The 17,220-nt window shown below is 56.0% G+C and overlaps 2 protein-coding genes across 4 annotated transcripts in view; both read left to right on the top strand.

The window, feature by feature from the left end:
- Positions 1-3,842, top strand: part of WIZ (WIZ zinc finger) — a 30,224-nt gene extending 26,382 nt beyond the window's left edge. Inside the window, exons 11-14 of the mRNA XM_058861694.1 lie at positions 184-530; positions 1,719-2,117; positions 2,978-3,170; positions 3,654-3,842. Of these exons, the coding sequence (XP_058717677.1) occupies positions 184-530; positions 1,719-2,117; positions 2,978-3,170; positions 3,654-3,807 (1,093 nt within the window). The 3' untranslated portion in view covers positions 3,808-3,842. The remainder of the gene's footprint in view (positions 1-183; positions 531-1,718; positions 2,118-2,977; positions 3,171-3,653) is intronic.
- Positions 3,843-5,748: 1,906 nt separating this feature from the next.
- Positions 5,749-16,532, top strand: AKAP8L (A-kinase anchoring protein 8 like). Of its 3 annotated transcripts, none has more exons than XM_058861787.1 (13): positions 5,749-5,842; positions 7,459-7,491; positions 8,369-8,603; positions 9,649-10,198; positions 10,611-10,719; positions 10,851-10,897; positions 11,265-11,301; positions 11,560-11,677; positions 12,152-12,293; positions 13,144-13,249; positions 13,924-14,054; positions 15,027-15,122; positions 15,486-16,532. In XM_058861787.1, exons 1-13 carry the CDS (start codon positions 5,764-5,766, stop codon positions 15,909-15,911), a joined length of 2,109 nt encoding a protein of 702 aa, XP_058717770.1. In that variant the 5' UTR covers positions 5,749-5,763; the 3' UTR covers positions 15,912-16,532. The 3 variants fall into 3 exon arrangements, with proteins under 3 accessions (XP_058717770.1, XP_058717769.1, XP_058717771.1); XM_058861786.1 differs by having other exon boundaries at positions 10,605-10,719; XM_058861788.1 differs by lacking the exons at positions 13,924-14,054; positions 15,027-15,122; positions 15,486-16,532 and adding an exon at positions 13,531-13,577 and having other exon boundaries at positions 10,605-10,719.
- Positions 16,533-17,220: the final 688 nt, after the last annotated feature.

The raw sequence follows: 17,220 nt of genomic DNA, 5'->3' as shown, positions 1-17,220 counted from the left end.
CGGGATTCCCTGGGAATTCCCTGTGCCTCGGTCCCAAACCCCCGGGATTCCCTGGGAATTCCCCGTGCCAAACCCCCGGGATTCCCTGGGAATTCCCTGTGCCAAACCCCCGGGATTCCCTGGGAATTCCCTGTGCCTCGTTCCCAAACCCCCGGGATTCCCTGAGCTCCTGTCCCTCCCCAGGAAGAAATCCAAGCCCTGCCTCATCAAGAAGGAGCCGCCGCTCCCGCCGGGGCTGGAGGCTCCCGGCCCTTTGCCGGAGGAGGCTCCGGATCCCAAGCTCCCGGCTCCCGGCAAAGCTCTGCCGCCGCTGGCGCTGGCGCCGCTGGGCGCCGGCCGGCCCGGGAAGCCGGGACCGGGATCGGGATCGGGATCGGGGCTGGCGCTGGCGCCGCTGGGAGCCAAAAACGCCGGAGCTTTCCTGGGAGCCAAACGGGCGCTGCCCGAGGAGGGGCTGGGAGCGCCCGGGGACGCCAAACACCGGAGCTTCGAGCTGGGCATCAAGGCCAGGGCCCTGCACGACAAGGCCTGTGAGTGGCAATTCCGGGGATTCCGGGGATTCCTGGGAATTCCTGGGGATTCCTGGGGATTTGGGATGGTTTGGGATGGGTTTGGGATGGTTTGGGATGGTTTGGGATGGGTTTGGGAGGGGCTGGGCAAACACCGGAGCTTCGAGCTGGGCATCAAGGCCAGGGCCCTGCACGACAAGGCCTGTGAGTGGCAATTCCGGGGATTCCGGGGATTCCGGGGATTCCTGGGAATTCCTGGGGATTCCTGGGGATTTGGGATGGTTTGGGATGGGTTTGGGAGGGGCTGGGCAAACACCGGAGCTTCGAGCTGGGCATCAAGGCCAGGGCCCTGCACGACAAGGCCTGTGAGTGGGAATTCCGGGAATTCCTGGGGATTCCGGGGATTCCTGGGGATTTGGGATGGTTTGGGATGGTTTGGGATGGTTTGGGATGGGTTTGGGATGGGTTTGGGATGGTTTGGGATGGGTTTGGGATGGGTTTGGGAGCGCCCGGGGACGCCAAACACCGGAGCTTCGAGCTGGGCATCAAGGCCAGGGCCCTGCACGACAAGGCCTGTGAGTGGCAATTCCGGGAATTCCGGGGATTCCTGGGAATTCCTGGGGATTCCTGGGGATTTGGGATGGTTTGGGATGGTTTGGGATGGGTTTGGGATGGGTTTGGGAGGGGCTGGGCAGACAAGGCCTGTGAGTGGGAATTCCAGGAATTCCTGGGAATTTGGGATGGTTGGGGTGCTTTGGGGGTTTTTTTTCCCATTTTTCCTTCTTTTAACCCTGTTTTTCCCTCTTGTTTTCCCCTGTTTCTCCCCATTTTAACTCTGTTTTTTCCCATTAATCCTTACATTCTCCCCATTTTTTCTCATTTTTCCCCATTTTAACTGTTTTTCCCATTTCTCCCCATTTTAACCCCATTTTTTCCCCATTTTAACCCCATCTTTTCCTGTTGCCCCCATTTTAACCCTGTTTTTCCCCATTTCTCCTCATTTTAACTCTGTTTCTCTCCATTTTAACCCCATTTCCCCCCATTTCTCCCCATTTCTCCCTATTTTAACCCCATTTCTCCCTGTTTTAACCCCATTTTAACCCCATTTCCCCCCATTTTAACCCCATTTCTCCCTGTTTTAACCCCATTTCTCCTCATTTTAACCCCATTTCCCCTCATTTCCCCCATTTCTCTCTCTCCGTGTCCCAGCTGCCGAGGCGTGCTGCGAGCTGTGTGGGCTGTACTTTGAGAACCGCAAGGCTCTGGCGAGCCACGCCCGGGCTCACCTGCGCCAGTTCGGCGTCACCGAGTGGTGCGTGAACGGTTCCCCCATCGAGACCCTGCGCGAGTGGATCCGGCACCGGCCCCACAAGGCCGGCGCCTACCGCAGCTACATCCAGGGGGGCCGGCCCTTCTCCAAGAAATTCCGCAGCTCGGCGCCGCCGCGGGAGCCGCGCGGGGCCCTGGGAATGCCCTTCCTGGGCAAGGCGGCGGCGCTGGCGGCCGAGGCCGCGCTGGGCGACGGGAAAGGAGCCGAGGGAGCCGAGAGAGCCCTGGGGACGGCGCTGGGGGTGGTGAAGGTGGAGGAGCCGCGGGGGAACTTCAGCAGTGAGTGAGGGGTGGGGGGAAATGGGAATGGGAATGGGGGAGTGGGATTGGGAATGGGAATTGGGAATGGGAATGGGAATGGGGGAATGGGAATGGGAATGGGGGAATGGAAATGGGAATTGGGGAATGGGGAATGGGAATGGGGAATGGGGGAGTGGGAATGGGGGAGTGGGAATTGTGGGGGGATTGGGAATGAGAATGGGAATGGGAATGGGGGAGTGGGAATGGGAATTGGGAATGGGAATGGGGAATAGGAAAGGGGATTGGGAATGGGGGATTGGGAATGGGGGAAATGGGAGTGGGGAATGGGAATTGTGGAATTGAGGAGTGGGAATGGGGAATGGGAACAGGGATTGGGAATGAGGAATGGGATTTGGGAATGGGAAATTGTGGATGGGGATTGGGGCTGGGGATGTGAAATTGGGAATTGGGAATTGGGAATGGGAACTGGGAATGGGAATTGGGAACTGGGAATGGGAATTGGGATCAGGGATGTGAAATTGGGAATTGGGAACTGGGAATGGGAACTGGGAATGGGAATTGGGAACTGGGAATGGGAATTGGGATCAGGGATGTGAAATTGGGAATTGGGAACTGGGAATGGGAATTGGGATCAGGGATGTGAAATTGGGAATTGGGATCAGGGATGTGAAATTGGGAATTGGGAATGGGAATGGGAATTGGGATCAGGGATGTGAAATTGGGAATTGGGAATTGGGATCAGGGATGTGAAATTGGGAACTGGGAATTGGGAATTGGGATCAGGGATGTGGAATTGGGAATTGGGAATTGGGATCAGGGCCGGGAGCGTCTCCCCGCCCCGTCCCCAGCGTTGTTCCCGGTTTTCCCGTTGGCTGCAGAGTTCGAGCGGCGCCAGGCGCGGCCGCTGGAGCCGCCGCTGCCGCGGGACGAGGAGGGCGGCGCCGAATTCCCGCGGAAGCTTCCGGAGCCGCGGCCGCCGCCGCGCGTGCGCCCGGTGCCGGCGCTGGTGCCGCGCCCGCCCCAAACCTCGCTGGTCAAGTTCGTGGGGAACATCTACACCCTCAAGTGCAGGTGGGAAACGGGGATTTGGGAGCTTTTCCTGCCTTTCCGCTCCTTCCCCGCCTCCCCTGCTCCCCTCTCCCGTTTTTTGGGTGCTTTTCCTGCCTTTCCTCCCTTTCCCAGCTCTTCCATCCCTTCTTTTGGCCTTTTCCCCACTTTTTTCCTGCTCTCCATCCCTATTTTCGCTTTTCCTCCCTTTCCTTTCTCCCCATCCTGTTTTTTCCGAGTTTCCCTCCTTTCCCACCCATCCCATCCCATTTTTCCTGGGTTTTCCCCTCTTTCCTTTCTCCCCATCCCGTTTTTCCCAAGTTTTCCCTTCTTTCCAACCCACCCCATCCTGTTTTTCCCGGTTTTCCCTCCTTTCTTTTCTCCCCATCCCATTTTTCCTGGGTTTTCCCACCCACCCCATCCCATTTTTCCCGTCCCTTTCCCCGTTTTCCCGCTCCCTGGGCATTCCCGGCATTCCCGGCATTCCCGGCATTCCTCCTTTCCCAGGTTCTGCGAGGTGGAATTCCAGGGCCCTCTGTCCATCCAGGAGGAGTGGGTGCGGCACCTGCAGCGCCACATCCTGGAGATGAATTTTTCCAAGGCGGATCCGTGCCGGAGCGAGGCCCCCCCGGAGCCGCCCGCCCTGCCCGAGGCTCCCTGAATATTCCCAAAAAAAATTCCAGGAGGGGAAAAACAACAACAAACCCACAAAAAACCACAAAACAAAACAAAGAATCCCGGTTGGAATTCCGGAATTCCGCCGGAATCTCCCCGTGGGTTTTTTTTCCCCCCGAATCCGCGGTTTTCCGGGAGGAGCGCGGGAGCGAGCGGCGCCTCGGAGCCGTCCCGGCCTCAAGCACTACAGGGAGCGGATCCTGGCCATTCCCAGCGGGAATTCTCCCTCCCCCCGGGATCCCGCCCTTCTCGTCGCTTCCCGGGAAACAAAACAAAAAGGAAAAAAATTCCCTTTCTTTTATCCCAAAGAACCGGCGGCGTCGCCTCCTCCCGCTGGTGGCGGCTCGGGGAGGGAATTCCCGGGAATTCCTGGAATTCCCGGGGGGGAATCGCTGTGGATTTTGTACATTTGGACCCTGCAGAGTTGTAAATTCCCAAGGTTTTTTTTTTTTTTGTTTTATTTTTCCGTTTGTTTCTCTTCCCGTGGCCCCGCAGATGTCGGAATTCCCTCAGTTCCGGGGTTGCATGTTCCCAAAATTCCCACTTTTCCCACGCAAATCCCGTGGGATTCACCCCCTCCTGCCGCTGCCCATTCCCAAAATTCCCCCGGCGGCGGCGGCGGGAAAATCCCACGGGAATCCCACGGGAAAATCCCACGGGAATCCCACGGGAACCCCACGGGAACCCCACGGGAAAATCCCACGGGAATCCCACGGGAAAATCCCACGGGAATCCCACGGGAACCCCACGGGAACCCCACGGGAAAATCCCACGGGAATCCCACGGGAATCCCACGGGAACCGCACGGGAAAATCCCACGGGAATCCCACGGGAATCCCACGGGAATCCCACGGGAAAATCCCACAGGAATCCCACGGGAATCCCACGGGAAAATCCCACGGGAATCCCCACGGGAAAATCCCACGGGAATCCCACAGGAATCCCACGGGAATCCCACGGGAATCCCACGGGAATCCCACGGGAAAATCCCACGGGAACCCCACGGGAATCCCACGGGAATCCCCAGAATTCCGGGAGGATTCGGCTCCGTTTCTTTCCTCGATTCCCAGTTTTTTTCCCCTCGTTCTTGGTTTTATTCCCGGATTTTTTTTCCCCCTCGTTCCCGACTTTTTTAATCTCTAGATTTGTGTAGGAGAGCGAAGGACAGAGATCCGTTTTTATTTGGGAATCCCGAAGCTTCCGGATTTCGGAAGGAATTTTAACGGGGAAAAATTTTGGATTTTTTTTTCCGGATTTTTTTTCTTTTCCCCCCAAGATTTTTTTTTTTTTTTAATTTTATTTTTTTTTTTTTTAAATTTCCACGTTTTTCCGGAGGTTTCTGGCAGTTCCTGCGCCCGGGAGTGGGGGACGATGGATTAAATTCTTCTGGAAGTGAATTCCCGGGAAAAACGGAGTCTCTTGTGGCTGGAATGTTGGGATTGGCGGGAATTCCGGGGGAATTTGGGGAGAATCCAGGGGGGATTCGGGGAGGGGTCAGGGTGGGGCTCCAGTCCTGGGATTTTGGGGAATTTGGGGATTTTTGGAGGATCCCGAGGGTCGGGATTTGGGAATTTTGGGGAATTTTGGGGATTTTTGGGAATTTTGGGGCCCTCGCGTGACCCCGGTGGGGTCCCCACGTCACCCACGTGACAAGCACGTGCCACGTGACAGACACGTGACCCCCGGGGCCGGCAGCCAATAGCAGCCGGCGCCGCTGCGAGGGGGCGGGGCCGAGGGCGCGGCTGTCACGCGATAGGCGCTCGGCGGGCGCCGCTGACCAATGGGAGAGCAGAGCGGCCGAGGCCACGCCCCTTCACCCGGCAGACGTTCTATCCGACCAATCGCGGCGCGGGGATCGCCATGAACGACAGCGCCCGGCGGCCAATGGGAGGCGCGAACCGCGCGGACCAATCAGCGCGGGGGAGGCGGAAGGGCGCGGCCAATGGGCGCGAGGGGGCGGGGCCCGCGCGGCGCCGTTACCGCCCGGGAAAGGGGAGGAGGCGCCGCCATCATGAGCTACGGTGAGGGGAGGGGGCGGCACCGGGGCCGGGACGGGAACCGCGGCCCAACCGGGGCCCAACCGGGGGGTTCCGGGCCGGGACGGGAACCGGGGGGGGAACCGGGGCCGGGAGGGGAACCGGGGATCCGGGGGAACCGGGGCCGGGAGGGGAACGGGGCTCCGGGGGGGTCCCGGGGCCGGCCGGAGCGGGGAGCGGCCGGGGCTGAGCGGGATCGGTTCGGGACCGGCGCTGCCGCTGGGGCGGGAGGGGACACCGGGAGAGGGGAGGGGACACCGGGAGAGGGGAGGGGACACCGGGAGCGGGGAGGGGACACCGGGAGAGGGGAGCGGACACCGGGACAGGGGAGGGGACACCGGGACAGGGGAGGGGACAGGAGCGGGGGGATGTCCCCGCCGGACCGGGGACACCGGGGGGACCCTGAGGGACACCGGGAGCTCCCCCGGGGTCCCGGAGCCGCCCCCGAGCCCGGCCCGGTCCCGGCAGCGCCCAAAATCCCCAAATCCCCGGAATTCCATCCCAAATCCCGGGAATTCCATCCCCAAAATCCCGGGAATTCCATCCCCAAAATCCCGGGAATTCCATCCCCAAATCCCGGGAATTCCATCCCAAAATCCCGGGAATTCCATCCCCAAATCCTGGGAATTCCATCCCAAAATCCCGGGAATTCCATCCCCAAAATCCCGGGAATTCCATCCCAAAATCCCGGGAATTCCATCCCCAAATCCCGTTTTTCCATGGATTCCGTTCCCATTTCCCATTTTCCATGGATTCCGTTCCCAAATCCCGTTTTTCCATGGATTCCGTTCCCATTTCCCATTTTCCATGGATTCCATCCCCAAATCCCGTTTTTCCATGGATTCTGTTCCCATTTCCCATTTTCCATGGATTCCGTTCCCATTTCCCATGGATTCCGTTCCCCTGCTCCCCTGCCTGGGCCGGGCAGCGATTCCCGTCGATATTCCCGGGAAATTCCCCCCTGGAAGCGGAGGCCGAAGGGCAGAATCAGTTAATTGGCTTCTCTCGCTAATGAGGAGCCGCTAATTAAGGCCAAAATTCCCTCAGGGAATGAGCCAGGAATATCCAGCCCGGAATGGCAGCAATGCCACAAAATTCCCATTTTTTCCCATTTTTTCCCATTTTTTCCCACTTCCCCCTCGCTCCTTTGCCCGATTTTCCGGCGTTTCCAGCTGGAATTTCCCATTCCCGGCGATTCCCGGTGGGAATTCCGGATCCTCAGGGATTTGGGGATCCTGGGGCTGATTCCCGGTGGGAATTCCGGATCCTCACTGGGATTTGGGGGATCCTGGGGCTGATTCCCAGTGGGAATTCCGGATCCTCGGGGGTTTGGGGATCCTGGGGCTGATTCCCGGTGGGAATTCCAGATCCTCGGGGATTTGGGGGATCCTGGGGCTGATTCCCGGTGGGAATTCCAGATCCTCGGGGATTTGGGGGATCCTGGGGCTGATTCCCGGTGGGAATTCCGGATCCTCGGGGATTTGAGGGATTCTGGGGCTGATTCCCAGTGGGAATTCCGGATCCTCACTGGGATTTGGGGGATCCTGGGGCCGATTCCCAGGGGGAATTCCGGATCCTCACTGGGATTTTCCGTCCCTCAGGTTACGGAGATTGGAATTCGGGCACGAGCAGAGGCAAGTGCGGGACCGGGATCCTCGGGGAGCTCCTCGGCCTCTCCCGGCTTCTCTTCCCAAATTCCCTGGGTTTTCCCCTCTTTTCCTGGGAATGATCCCAAATTCCCTGGTAAACACGGAAATAATCCCAAACTCCGTGGGGATTAACTGGGAGTGAACCTGAACTCCCTGGGAATTCCCTGGGAATGATCCCTGATTCCCTGGGAATGATCCCTGATTCCCTGGGAATGATCCCTGATTCCCTGGGAATGATCCCTGACTCCCTGGGAATGATCCCTGATTCCCTGGGAATGATCCCTGATTCCCTGGGAATGATCCCTGATTCCCTGGGAATGATCCCTGATTCCATGGGAATGATCCCTGATTCCCTGGGAATGATCCCTGATTCCATGGGAATGATCCCTGATTCCATGGGAATGATCCCTGATTCCATGGGAATTCCCTGGGGTCACTCTGGGAATCCTGGGATCTCAGTGAATCCCAGGATCTCAGTGAATCCCAGGATCACTCAGTGAATCCCAGGATCTCAGTGAATCCCGGGATCACTCTGGGAATTCCCAGGATCAATCAGTGAATCCCAGGATCACTCAGTGAATCCCAGGATCTCAGGGAATCCCTGGGATCTCAGTGAATCCCAGGATCACTCTGGGAATCCCCAGGATCACTCAGTGAATCCCAGGATCACTCTGGGAATTCCCAGGATCACTCAGTGAATCCCAGGATCACTCAGTGAATCCCAGGATCACTCAGTGAATCCCAGGATCTCAGGGAATCCCAGGATCACTCTGGGAATTCCCCGGGATCTCAGTGAATCCCAGGATCACTCTGGGAATCCCCAGGATCTCCGGGAATTCCCGCCATTCCCGCCGTTCCGCAGGTTACGAGGGTTACTCTTTCCCCTATGGCTTCGGCCCCGAGGGCTCCGGCGGCTCCGGCGGCGCCTTCGGCTACGGAGCCGCTGCCGGGAATTCCTGGGATTTGGGAGCCGCCGAACCCGACGGGGCCCCCGAGGGCGGGGAAGGGCCCGGGAAGCAGCGGCCGGAGCCGGGAGCCGGGATCGGGCCGGAATCCGAGGGGATGCAGGGCCGGGGCTACGGAGCCGCCGGAGACAGGTGGGGATGGGGGAATGGGGGAATGGGGGAATGTGGGGATGGGAATGTGGGAATGGGGGAATGTGGGAATGGGAATGTGGGGATGGGAATGGGAATGGGAATGGGAATGTGGGGATGGGAATGGGGATGGGAATGTGGGGATGTGGGAATGTGGGAATGTGGGAATGTGGGGATGGGGATGGGAATGTGGGGATGGGGATGTGGGAATGGGAATGTGGGGATGTGGGGATGGGAATATGGGAATGTGGGGATGTGGGGATGGGAATGGGGATGTGGGAATGGGGATGGGAATGTGGGGATGGGAATGTGGGGATGGGAATGGGAATATGGGAATGTGGGGATGTGGGGATGGGAATGGGAATATGGGAATGTGGGGATGTGGGAATATGGGAATGGGGATGGGGATGGGAATGTGGGGATGGGGATGGGAATCCGATCCCAAATCCCAGCCCTGGGATCGGGTCCTGGAGATCCGGGAAAGGGGAGGGAAATGGGAAAGGGGCTGGAGAAGGGGGTCCCCAATGGCTGGGACCTGTTTTTTGGGAATTGTGGGAATCCCCATCCCTGAACCCTTTTTGGGAATCCCCATCCCTGAACCCTTTTTGGGAATCCCCATCCCTGAACCCTTTTCCTTGGGAATTCCCATCCCTGAAGGGTTTTTTGGGATTCCCATCCCTGAAGGGTTTTTTAGGAATCCCCATCCCTGAACACTTTTTGGGATTCCCCATCCCTGAAGGATTTTTTGGGATTCCCATCCCTGAACCCTTTTTGGGAATCCCCATCCCTGAAGGGTTTTTTGGGATTCCCATCCCTGAACCCTTTTTAGGATTCCCCATCCCTGAAGGGTTTTTTAGGATTCCCATCCCTGAACCCTTTTTAGGATTCCCATCCCTGAAGGGTTTTTTGGGATTCCCATCCCTGAACCCTTTTCCTTGGGATTCCCATCCCTGAAGGGTTTTTTGGGAATTCGGGAATTCCCATCCCTGAAGGGTTTTTTAGGATTCCCATCCCTGAAGGGTTTCCTGGGAATGTTGCCCGTTCCCAGGTACGATCCCTACGAATCCTACGGCGACTCCCGGGGGGCTGTGAGCGAGCGCGAGCTCTACCGGGCGGCCTTCGACTATCCCGACTATCCCGACTATCCCGACTATCCCGGCGATTATCCCGACTATCCCAACGATTATCCCGGCGATTATCCCAACGATTACCCCAACGATTATCCCGACTACCCCAACGATTATCCCGGCGATTATCCCGGCGATTATCCCGATTTCCCCAACGAGTCCGAGCCCGACGCCAACGACTTCTACGGCCGGCCCCGGCCCCGGGAGCAGCAATTCCAGGGGAAATTCCGGGAGAACTTCGGCCACCGCGGCCACGGCTGGGGCCGGGAGCGGCAATTCCCGGGATTTCCCGGCCGGGGGGTCTGGAACGAGCCGCGGGGCCCCCCCGGAGCCCGGAGGCTCCCGTCGCTCTTCTCCCAGAACATCCTCCCCGAGCCCGGCGGCTTCCAGGGCTTCCGAGGCTTTCCCGGCAATTTCCGCGGCATGAAGAGGATGAGGAGGGGCTGGAAGATGTGGGATGCGGATTTCCGGGTGAGTCCGGCGTTCCCAGGGTTTCCCATGGATTTTCCGTTATTTTCTTGTGATCTCCCACGATTTTCCATTATTTCCCCACGATTTTCCATGATTTTCCCGTGATTTTCCATGATTATTCCATGATTTTCCCATGATTTCCCTGTGATCTTCCCATGATGATTTTCCCACAATTTTCCATGATTTTCCCACAATTTTCCATGATTTTCCATTATTTTCCCACGATTTTTCCACGATTTTCCTGCTGAACTCACGGAGGGAAGGAGGAGCTGGGAATTCCAAGGGTTTTTGGGATGGTTTTGGATTTCAGGGGGGTTCAGATCCTGAAAATTGGGGTTTGGGAATGTTGGAGCTTTTCCAGGGGGAAATTCCCGCTGGTTTGGGATTTCAATTCCCGCTTTTCCAGCCGCAGCGGAAGCGGCTCCGCCGCGATTCCTTTGGGAAGAAGCGGAAGCAGCCGAGCGGCTCCGAGGAAAAAACTCCCAAAACCGACGGATCCGACAATTCCAGCTCGGAAAACGGTGAGGGGGGGGTGGGGGGACCCAAAATCCCGGGATTCTGCCCAAATTTGGGGCTGAATCCCGGATTTCCAGCTCTGAAAATCCCGGGATTTATCCCGAATTCCCGATTTTTGGGGCTTTGTCCGTTCCAGAGGAAGGCACGGAGGGCGAATCCGGAGAAAAGGAGGAATCCAGGGGGGTGAGTGAGGAGAAATCCTGGAATTCTGGGGAATTCCTGAAGGATTTGGGGGAATTTCCAAGGGAAATGGGGTGGGGAGGGAAAAATCCCGGGATTTGGGGATGGGAGGGAGGGAAATCCCAGGATTCCGGGGGAATTCCCGCAGGATTTGGGTTGGGGGAATGGCTGGAGGTGGAATTTTCCGTGGGAATTCCAGGGAATTCCGGCCTCTCCAATAAAATTCCCATCCCTGAGAGATTCCCTTGGGAAAAGCCCCCAAAAGTTCGGGATTCCCGGAATTTCCCGGATCCAGGGGAAATTCCAGAGGGAGAAACTCGGGGAATTTCGCTGCGGGGGGTTTGAAATTCCCACGGTTTTGGTTTTTCAGGAAGGGGAGGATGAAGAGGGAAGAGATTCCGAGAAAGGTGAGTTGGGGATTCCCAGGGGAAATCCCGGAAATCTGGGGCTGCTTTATCCCTAAATCCTGGAATTTGGGAAAGGATCCATCCCTAAAACCGGAAAATTTGGGATGAGTTCCTCCCTAAACCCAGAGAAATCTGGGATTGCTCCATCCCTGAAAACCCCTAAATCCCATTCCCAAAAACCCAGGATCCCCTCTGGCTCCAGGCCGGCCTTTCCCAAGCTCCGTTTCCCTGGAATTCCCGGCATTCCCATTTTTCCAGGAGCCCTGAGCATCCCGGAGGAGAATTCCCAGAATTCCCAGCTGCGGCAGAAGCTCCAGGCCGGGAGGAAATCCCAGGACCGGCAGAAGAAGCGGCACCGGGACCGGATGGTGGAGAGGTATTTCCTGGGAATGCCGGGGGTTTTTGGGAATATTTCCCTCCTTTTTAGGGATGTTCTTCCAGGATTTTTATTCCCATTGTTCCCGGTGTTTGTTCCCCAGGATCCAGTTTGTGTGCATTCCTGTTATTCCCATTGTTATTCCTGTTATTCCCATTGTTATTCCCGTTATTCACATTGTTATTCCCATTGTTATTCCCATTGCTATTCCCATTGTTATTCCCATTGTTACTCCCATTATTCCCATTGTTACTCCATTGTTATTCCCATTGTTATTCCCATTGTTATTCCCATTGTTATTCCCATTGTTATTCCCGTTGTTATTCCCGTTATTCCCGTTGTTATTCCCGTTGTTTTTCCAGGATCCAGTTCGTGTGCATTCCCGTTGTTATTCCCGTGTGCATTCCCATTATTCCCATTATTTTTCCAGGATCCAGTTTGTGTGCATTCCCATTATTCCTGTTGTTTTTCCAGGATCCAGTTCGTGTGCTCGCTGTGCAAGTTCCGGACGTTTTTTGAGGATGAGATCCGGCAGCACCTGGAGAGCAAATTCCACCGGGAGCATTTCCAGTTCGTGGGCTCCAAGCTGCCGCCACAGACGGCGGAATTCCTGCAGGTCCCGCGGCATTCCCGCCATCGGGGGCTGCCCTTCCTCTTCCTCTTTTCCTGCTCTTCCTTTCCTGCTCCTCCTCTCCTTCTTTTCCTGCTTTTCCTGCTCCTCTTTTCCAGCTCTTCCTGCTCCTCTTTTCCTGCTCTTCCTCTTCCTCTTTTCCTGCTCTTCCTTTCCTGCTCCTCTTTTCCAGCTTTTCCTGCTCTTCCTTTCCTGCTCCTCCTTTCCCTCTTTTCCAGCTCTTCCTCTTCCTCTTTTCCTGCTCTTCCTTCCCTGCTTTTCCTGCTCTTCTTTTCCAGCTCTTCCTGCTCCTCTTTTCCAGCTCTTCCTGCTCTTCCTTCCCTGCTTTTCCTGCTCTTCCTTTCCCTCTTTTCCAGCTTTTCCTGCTGCTCTTTTCCTGCTCTTCCTGCTCCTCTTTTCCAGCTCTTCCTGCTCTTCCTTTCCCTCTTTTCCAGCTTTTCCTGCTCCTCTTTTCCAGCTTTTCCTTCCTTTCCTGCTTTTTCTTCCTTCCCTTTTTCTGCTTTTCTTTCTCCTCCCTTCCTTTTCCTGTTTTTCTTTCTCTTCCTTTCCCTCTTTTCCTCACATTCCCTTTCTTCCTTCCCCTTTCCCTCCTTTTCCTCTTCCCTCTTTTTCCCTTTTTCCTCCTTTTCCCTCCTTTCCCTTTTCCCATCCCCTCCAATCCGCTGTCCCGGGCTCTTTCCCTGCCGGGGTTTTTGGGATGGGGAATCCCGCTGCTGCTGCTGCTGCTGTCGCTGTTCCGGGATTTTTTGGGGATTTCTGGGAGGGCGATCCCGGGGAATTTCCCCTGCAGGAATCCCCGGGGCCGTTCCTGGGGATTTCTGGGAATTCCCTGCAGGAATACGTGGCCAACAAGACGCGGAAGACGGAGGAGCGGCGCCGCGGGATCCGCGACATCAACGCCGTCATCCAGCAGATCCAGCGGGAGCAGGACCTGACACAGGGTACCCGGGAATTCCTGGGAATTCCCATGGGAAGGGGTGCAGGGGATCCCGGGAATTCCTGGGAATTCTCAGGGGAAGGGGTGCAGGGGATCCCGGGAATTCCTGGGAATTCCCATGGGAAGGGGCCGGGAATGCCGAGGCTGGGAAGGCTCTGGGGGATCCCGAGGGAAGGAAAAGTTTGGGAAGCCTGGGAAAGGCTCTGGAATGGCTCCAAGGGATTCACCATTCCCAGTCCTGATCCCGATCCTGATCCCGATCCCAATCCCACACTCGGGTTGCAGAGGTGGGCCTGGAGCACTGGGGATCCCAGTGATCCCGATGATCCCATTAATCCCATTCCCATTGATCCCAATGATCCCGTTCCCAATGATCCCACTGATCCCATTCCCATTGATCCCATTGATCCCGATGATCCCACTGATCCCACTGATCCCATTGATCCCACTGATCCCGCTGTTCCCGTTAGAGGTGGGCCTGGAGCCCTGGGGATCCTGTTCCCATTGATCCCACTGATCCCATTGATCCCGATGATCCCATTCCCACTGATCCCATTGATCCCGATGATCCCATTCCCGCTGTTCCCGTTAGAGGTGGGCCTGGAGCCCTGGGGATCCCATTGATCCCGATGATCCCACTGATCCCATTGATCCCACTGATCCCGCTGTTCCCGTTAGAGGTGGGCCTGGAGCACTTCCTGCGGAAGGTGGAGGCCGCTCACTGCTCCGCCTGTGACCTCCTGCTCCCGATGCACTTTGGCTCCATCCAGAAACACCTGAAATCCCCGGATCACAACCACAACCGCCGGGTGAGCCGCGGGAATTCACACCGGGACAGCCGGGAATCCACACCGGGAATTCACAGCGGGAAACACCGGGAATTCACACCGGGAAACACCGGGAATTCACACCGGGACAGCTGGGGAACACCGGGAATTCACACCGGGAAACACCGGGAATTCACACCGGGAAACACCGGGAATTCACACCGGGAAACACCGGGAATTCACACCGGGAAACACCGGGAATTCACACCAGGACAGCCGGGGAATCCCGGGAATTCACACTGGGACAGCGGGAAACACCGGGAATTCACACTGGGACAGCGGGAAACACCGGGAATTCACACTGGGACAGCGGGAAACACCGGGAATTCACACTGGGACAGCGGGAAACACCGGGAATTCACACCGGGAAACACCGGGAATTCACACCGGGACAGCTGGGAAATCCCGGGAATTCACACCGGGAAACACCGGGAATTCGCACCGGGACAGCCGGGAAACACCGGGAATTCACACTGGGACAGCGGGAAACACCGGGAATTCACACCGGGACAGCCGGGAAACACCGGGAATTCACACCGGGACACCGGGAAACACCGGGAATTCACACCAGGAAACACCGGGAATTCACACTGGGATGGGCACAAACCCCAGGAATTCACACCGGGACAGCGGGAAACACCGGGAATTCACACTGGGATGGGCACAAATCCCGGACATTCCCACTGGGAGAGCCCCAGGATCCCATGAGGATCCTGAAAAATCCTGGGATTTCCCACAGGGATCCACCAAAATCCTGGGAATTCACAAAGGGGGAGCCCCAAATCCCAGGATTTCCCACAGATTTCCCTGGATTTGTGTCCCCAGCCCCCTTTTCCCAAGGAATTTCCTGGGAATTTTGCTGGGTTTCTGCTCCCAGCCCCTTCTCCCAGGGAATTTCTTGGGAATTCTGCCGGATCCGTGTCCGAATCCCGTGAATTCCCTGTCCCCTCCCAGGCCATGATGGAGCAATCCAAGAAATCCTCGCTGGTGGTGGCCCGGAGCATCCTCAACAACAAACTCATCAGCAAAAAGCTGGAAAAGTACCTCAAGGTGGGAATTCCCGGAATTCCGGGGGCGGGAACACCCCGGGAGGGCTTTTTTGGGAATATTTGGGAGTTTTTTGGGAATATTCGGGGGTTTGGGGTTTTTTTTTTGGGAATGTTTTGGGGGTGGGAATTCCTGGATTTTTCCGGGCACTGTGGGGTTGAGGCTGGAGTTGGGATTTGGGGGATTTTTGGGAATTCTGAAGCAGTTTGGGGTTTAGATCCCAGAAACCTCATTCCAGAAATCCCAGAGATCTCATCGAGCCCATCCCAAATATCCTTTAAATCCCAAAAATCCCAGAATTCCTTGGGGAATCCTGAGGGAAGCTCCAAATGGTTTTGGGGGATTTTTTTTTTCCCTTTTTTCCAGGGGGAAAATCCCTTCACAGATGATCCCGAGGAAAAGGAGGAGCACGAGGAAGGGGAAGGAGCCACGGAGGAAAATCCCGAGGAAAATCCCGAGGAAAACCCCCAAAATCCCGAGGAAAATCCCCAAATTCCCGAGGAAAATCCCCAAAATCCCCAGGAAAGCCCCGAGGAAAATCCCAAAAATCTTGAGGAGAACCCCGAGGATCCTGAGGAAAACCTTGAAAATCCTGAAAATCCTGAGGAAAATCCCGAGGAAAATAAAAACCCCGAGGAAATTCCAGCAGCTAAAGCCCAGGAAAGGGGAACAGGGACAAATCCAGAGGCGGAAAAGGCGGAAAATTCCCAAAACGCCGAGGAATTCCCGGAGGAATTCCCAAGGGAAGAGCAGCAGGATGAAGAGGAAAGCTCCGGAATGCTCCAGGAGTGAATTCCCAACGGGAAAAGGACCCAAAATATTCCCTGGATGTGTCGGATCCGTGTCCGTGGATGTTCCCCGTTCCCAGCCCCAAATCCCAGGAATTCCCAGGGAAAAGAGGGAATTCTTTTGGAATTTTTTCTTGGGAACTCCTGGGAAAAAGAGGGAATTTTGTCGAGGTTTTTTTTTTTTGTTGTTGTTTGTTTGTTTGTTTGTTTTTGGGAATTCCCAGGAAAAAAAAGAGGGAATTGTGTAGAATGAATTTTTTCTTTTTTTTTTTTTGGAATTTTTTTTCTACCGGATCTCCCGAAGTTTTGCCGTGATCCCGTTTATTTGGGTTTTTTTCCAGGTGGATTTGTGGGAATTTTTCCCCTCTTCCCTTGGGAACGGGGATTTTTCCGGGTGGGACAAGGCTGGGATTTGTCCCCCTCACCTCGCTGAGGTTTTCCCAGGATTTCCTGTGGCTGTGGATCCCCCTTTTCCCAATGTTTTCCTGCTGTTTTCCCATCGTTTTTCCCCATTTTCCCGCTGTTTTTCCCTCCCCTCTCGGAGCGTTCGGTGCCGTTGTGTCCGTTGTGAAACGGGAGAATTCCCGAGGTTTTTGTGGATTTTAAAGGACTCATCCTGAGGTTATCCCGACTCTCTCATCCTTGGAAAAGCCCAAATTCCCAGTTTTTGGGGGGAGCTCCCATCCCAATCCCGATGTGTTTGAAGTTGGGATTTTCCTGCCCAAAATCCAGGAAAATCTTGGAATTCGGGTTCCGGGAATGTCCCTGCTGGAGGGAATGATGGAAGCGGGGCTGGGTTTTCTGGGAATTTTGGGGTTTGGGGAGCTCCAGGTTGGGCTGGGACGGGGAAACTCCTGCCAGGAATGGGGAAATTCCACCCAGTTATGGAAAAGGGATGGGAAAAAGAGATGGGAGGGAAAAAAAAGGGAAAAAGGAGGGAAAAAGGGATGGAAAATGGGTGGGAAAAGGGATTTGGGGACACCGAGGGGATTTGGGGGCCCTGAGGGGATTTTGGGACATTTTGAGGAGATTTTGGGACATTTTGAGGGCATTTGGGAACCCTGAGGGGATTTGGGGACCTTTTGAGGAGATTTTGGGACATTTTGAGGGGATTTGGGAACCTTGAGGGGATTTGTGTACCCTGAGGGGTTTTGGGGAGCCTGAGGGGATTCAGAGACATTGTTAAGGTTCTTAATCGTGTGGGGATTCGGGAACCCTGAGGGGATTCGGGAACCCTGAGGGGAATTCAGGAAATTTTGAGGGGATTTGGGGACCTTTTGAGGAGATTTGGGAAACCTGAGGGGATTTGGGAA

Source organism: Poecile atricapillus, chromosome 39, assembly GCF_030490865.1.
Source record: "Poecile atricapillus isolate bPoeAtr1 chromosome 39, bPoeAtr1.hap1, whole genome shotgun sequence".
Classification (NCBI taxonomy): domain Eukaryota; kingdom Metazoa; phylum Chordata; class Aves; order Passeriformes; family Paridae; genus Poecile; species Poecile atricapillus.
This window is presented reverse-complemented; position numbering and strand designations above follow the sequence as displayed.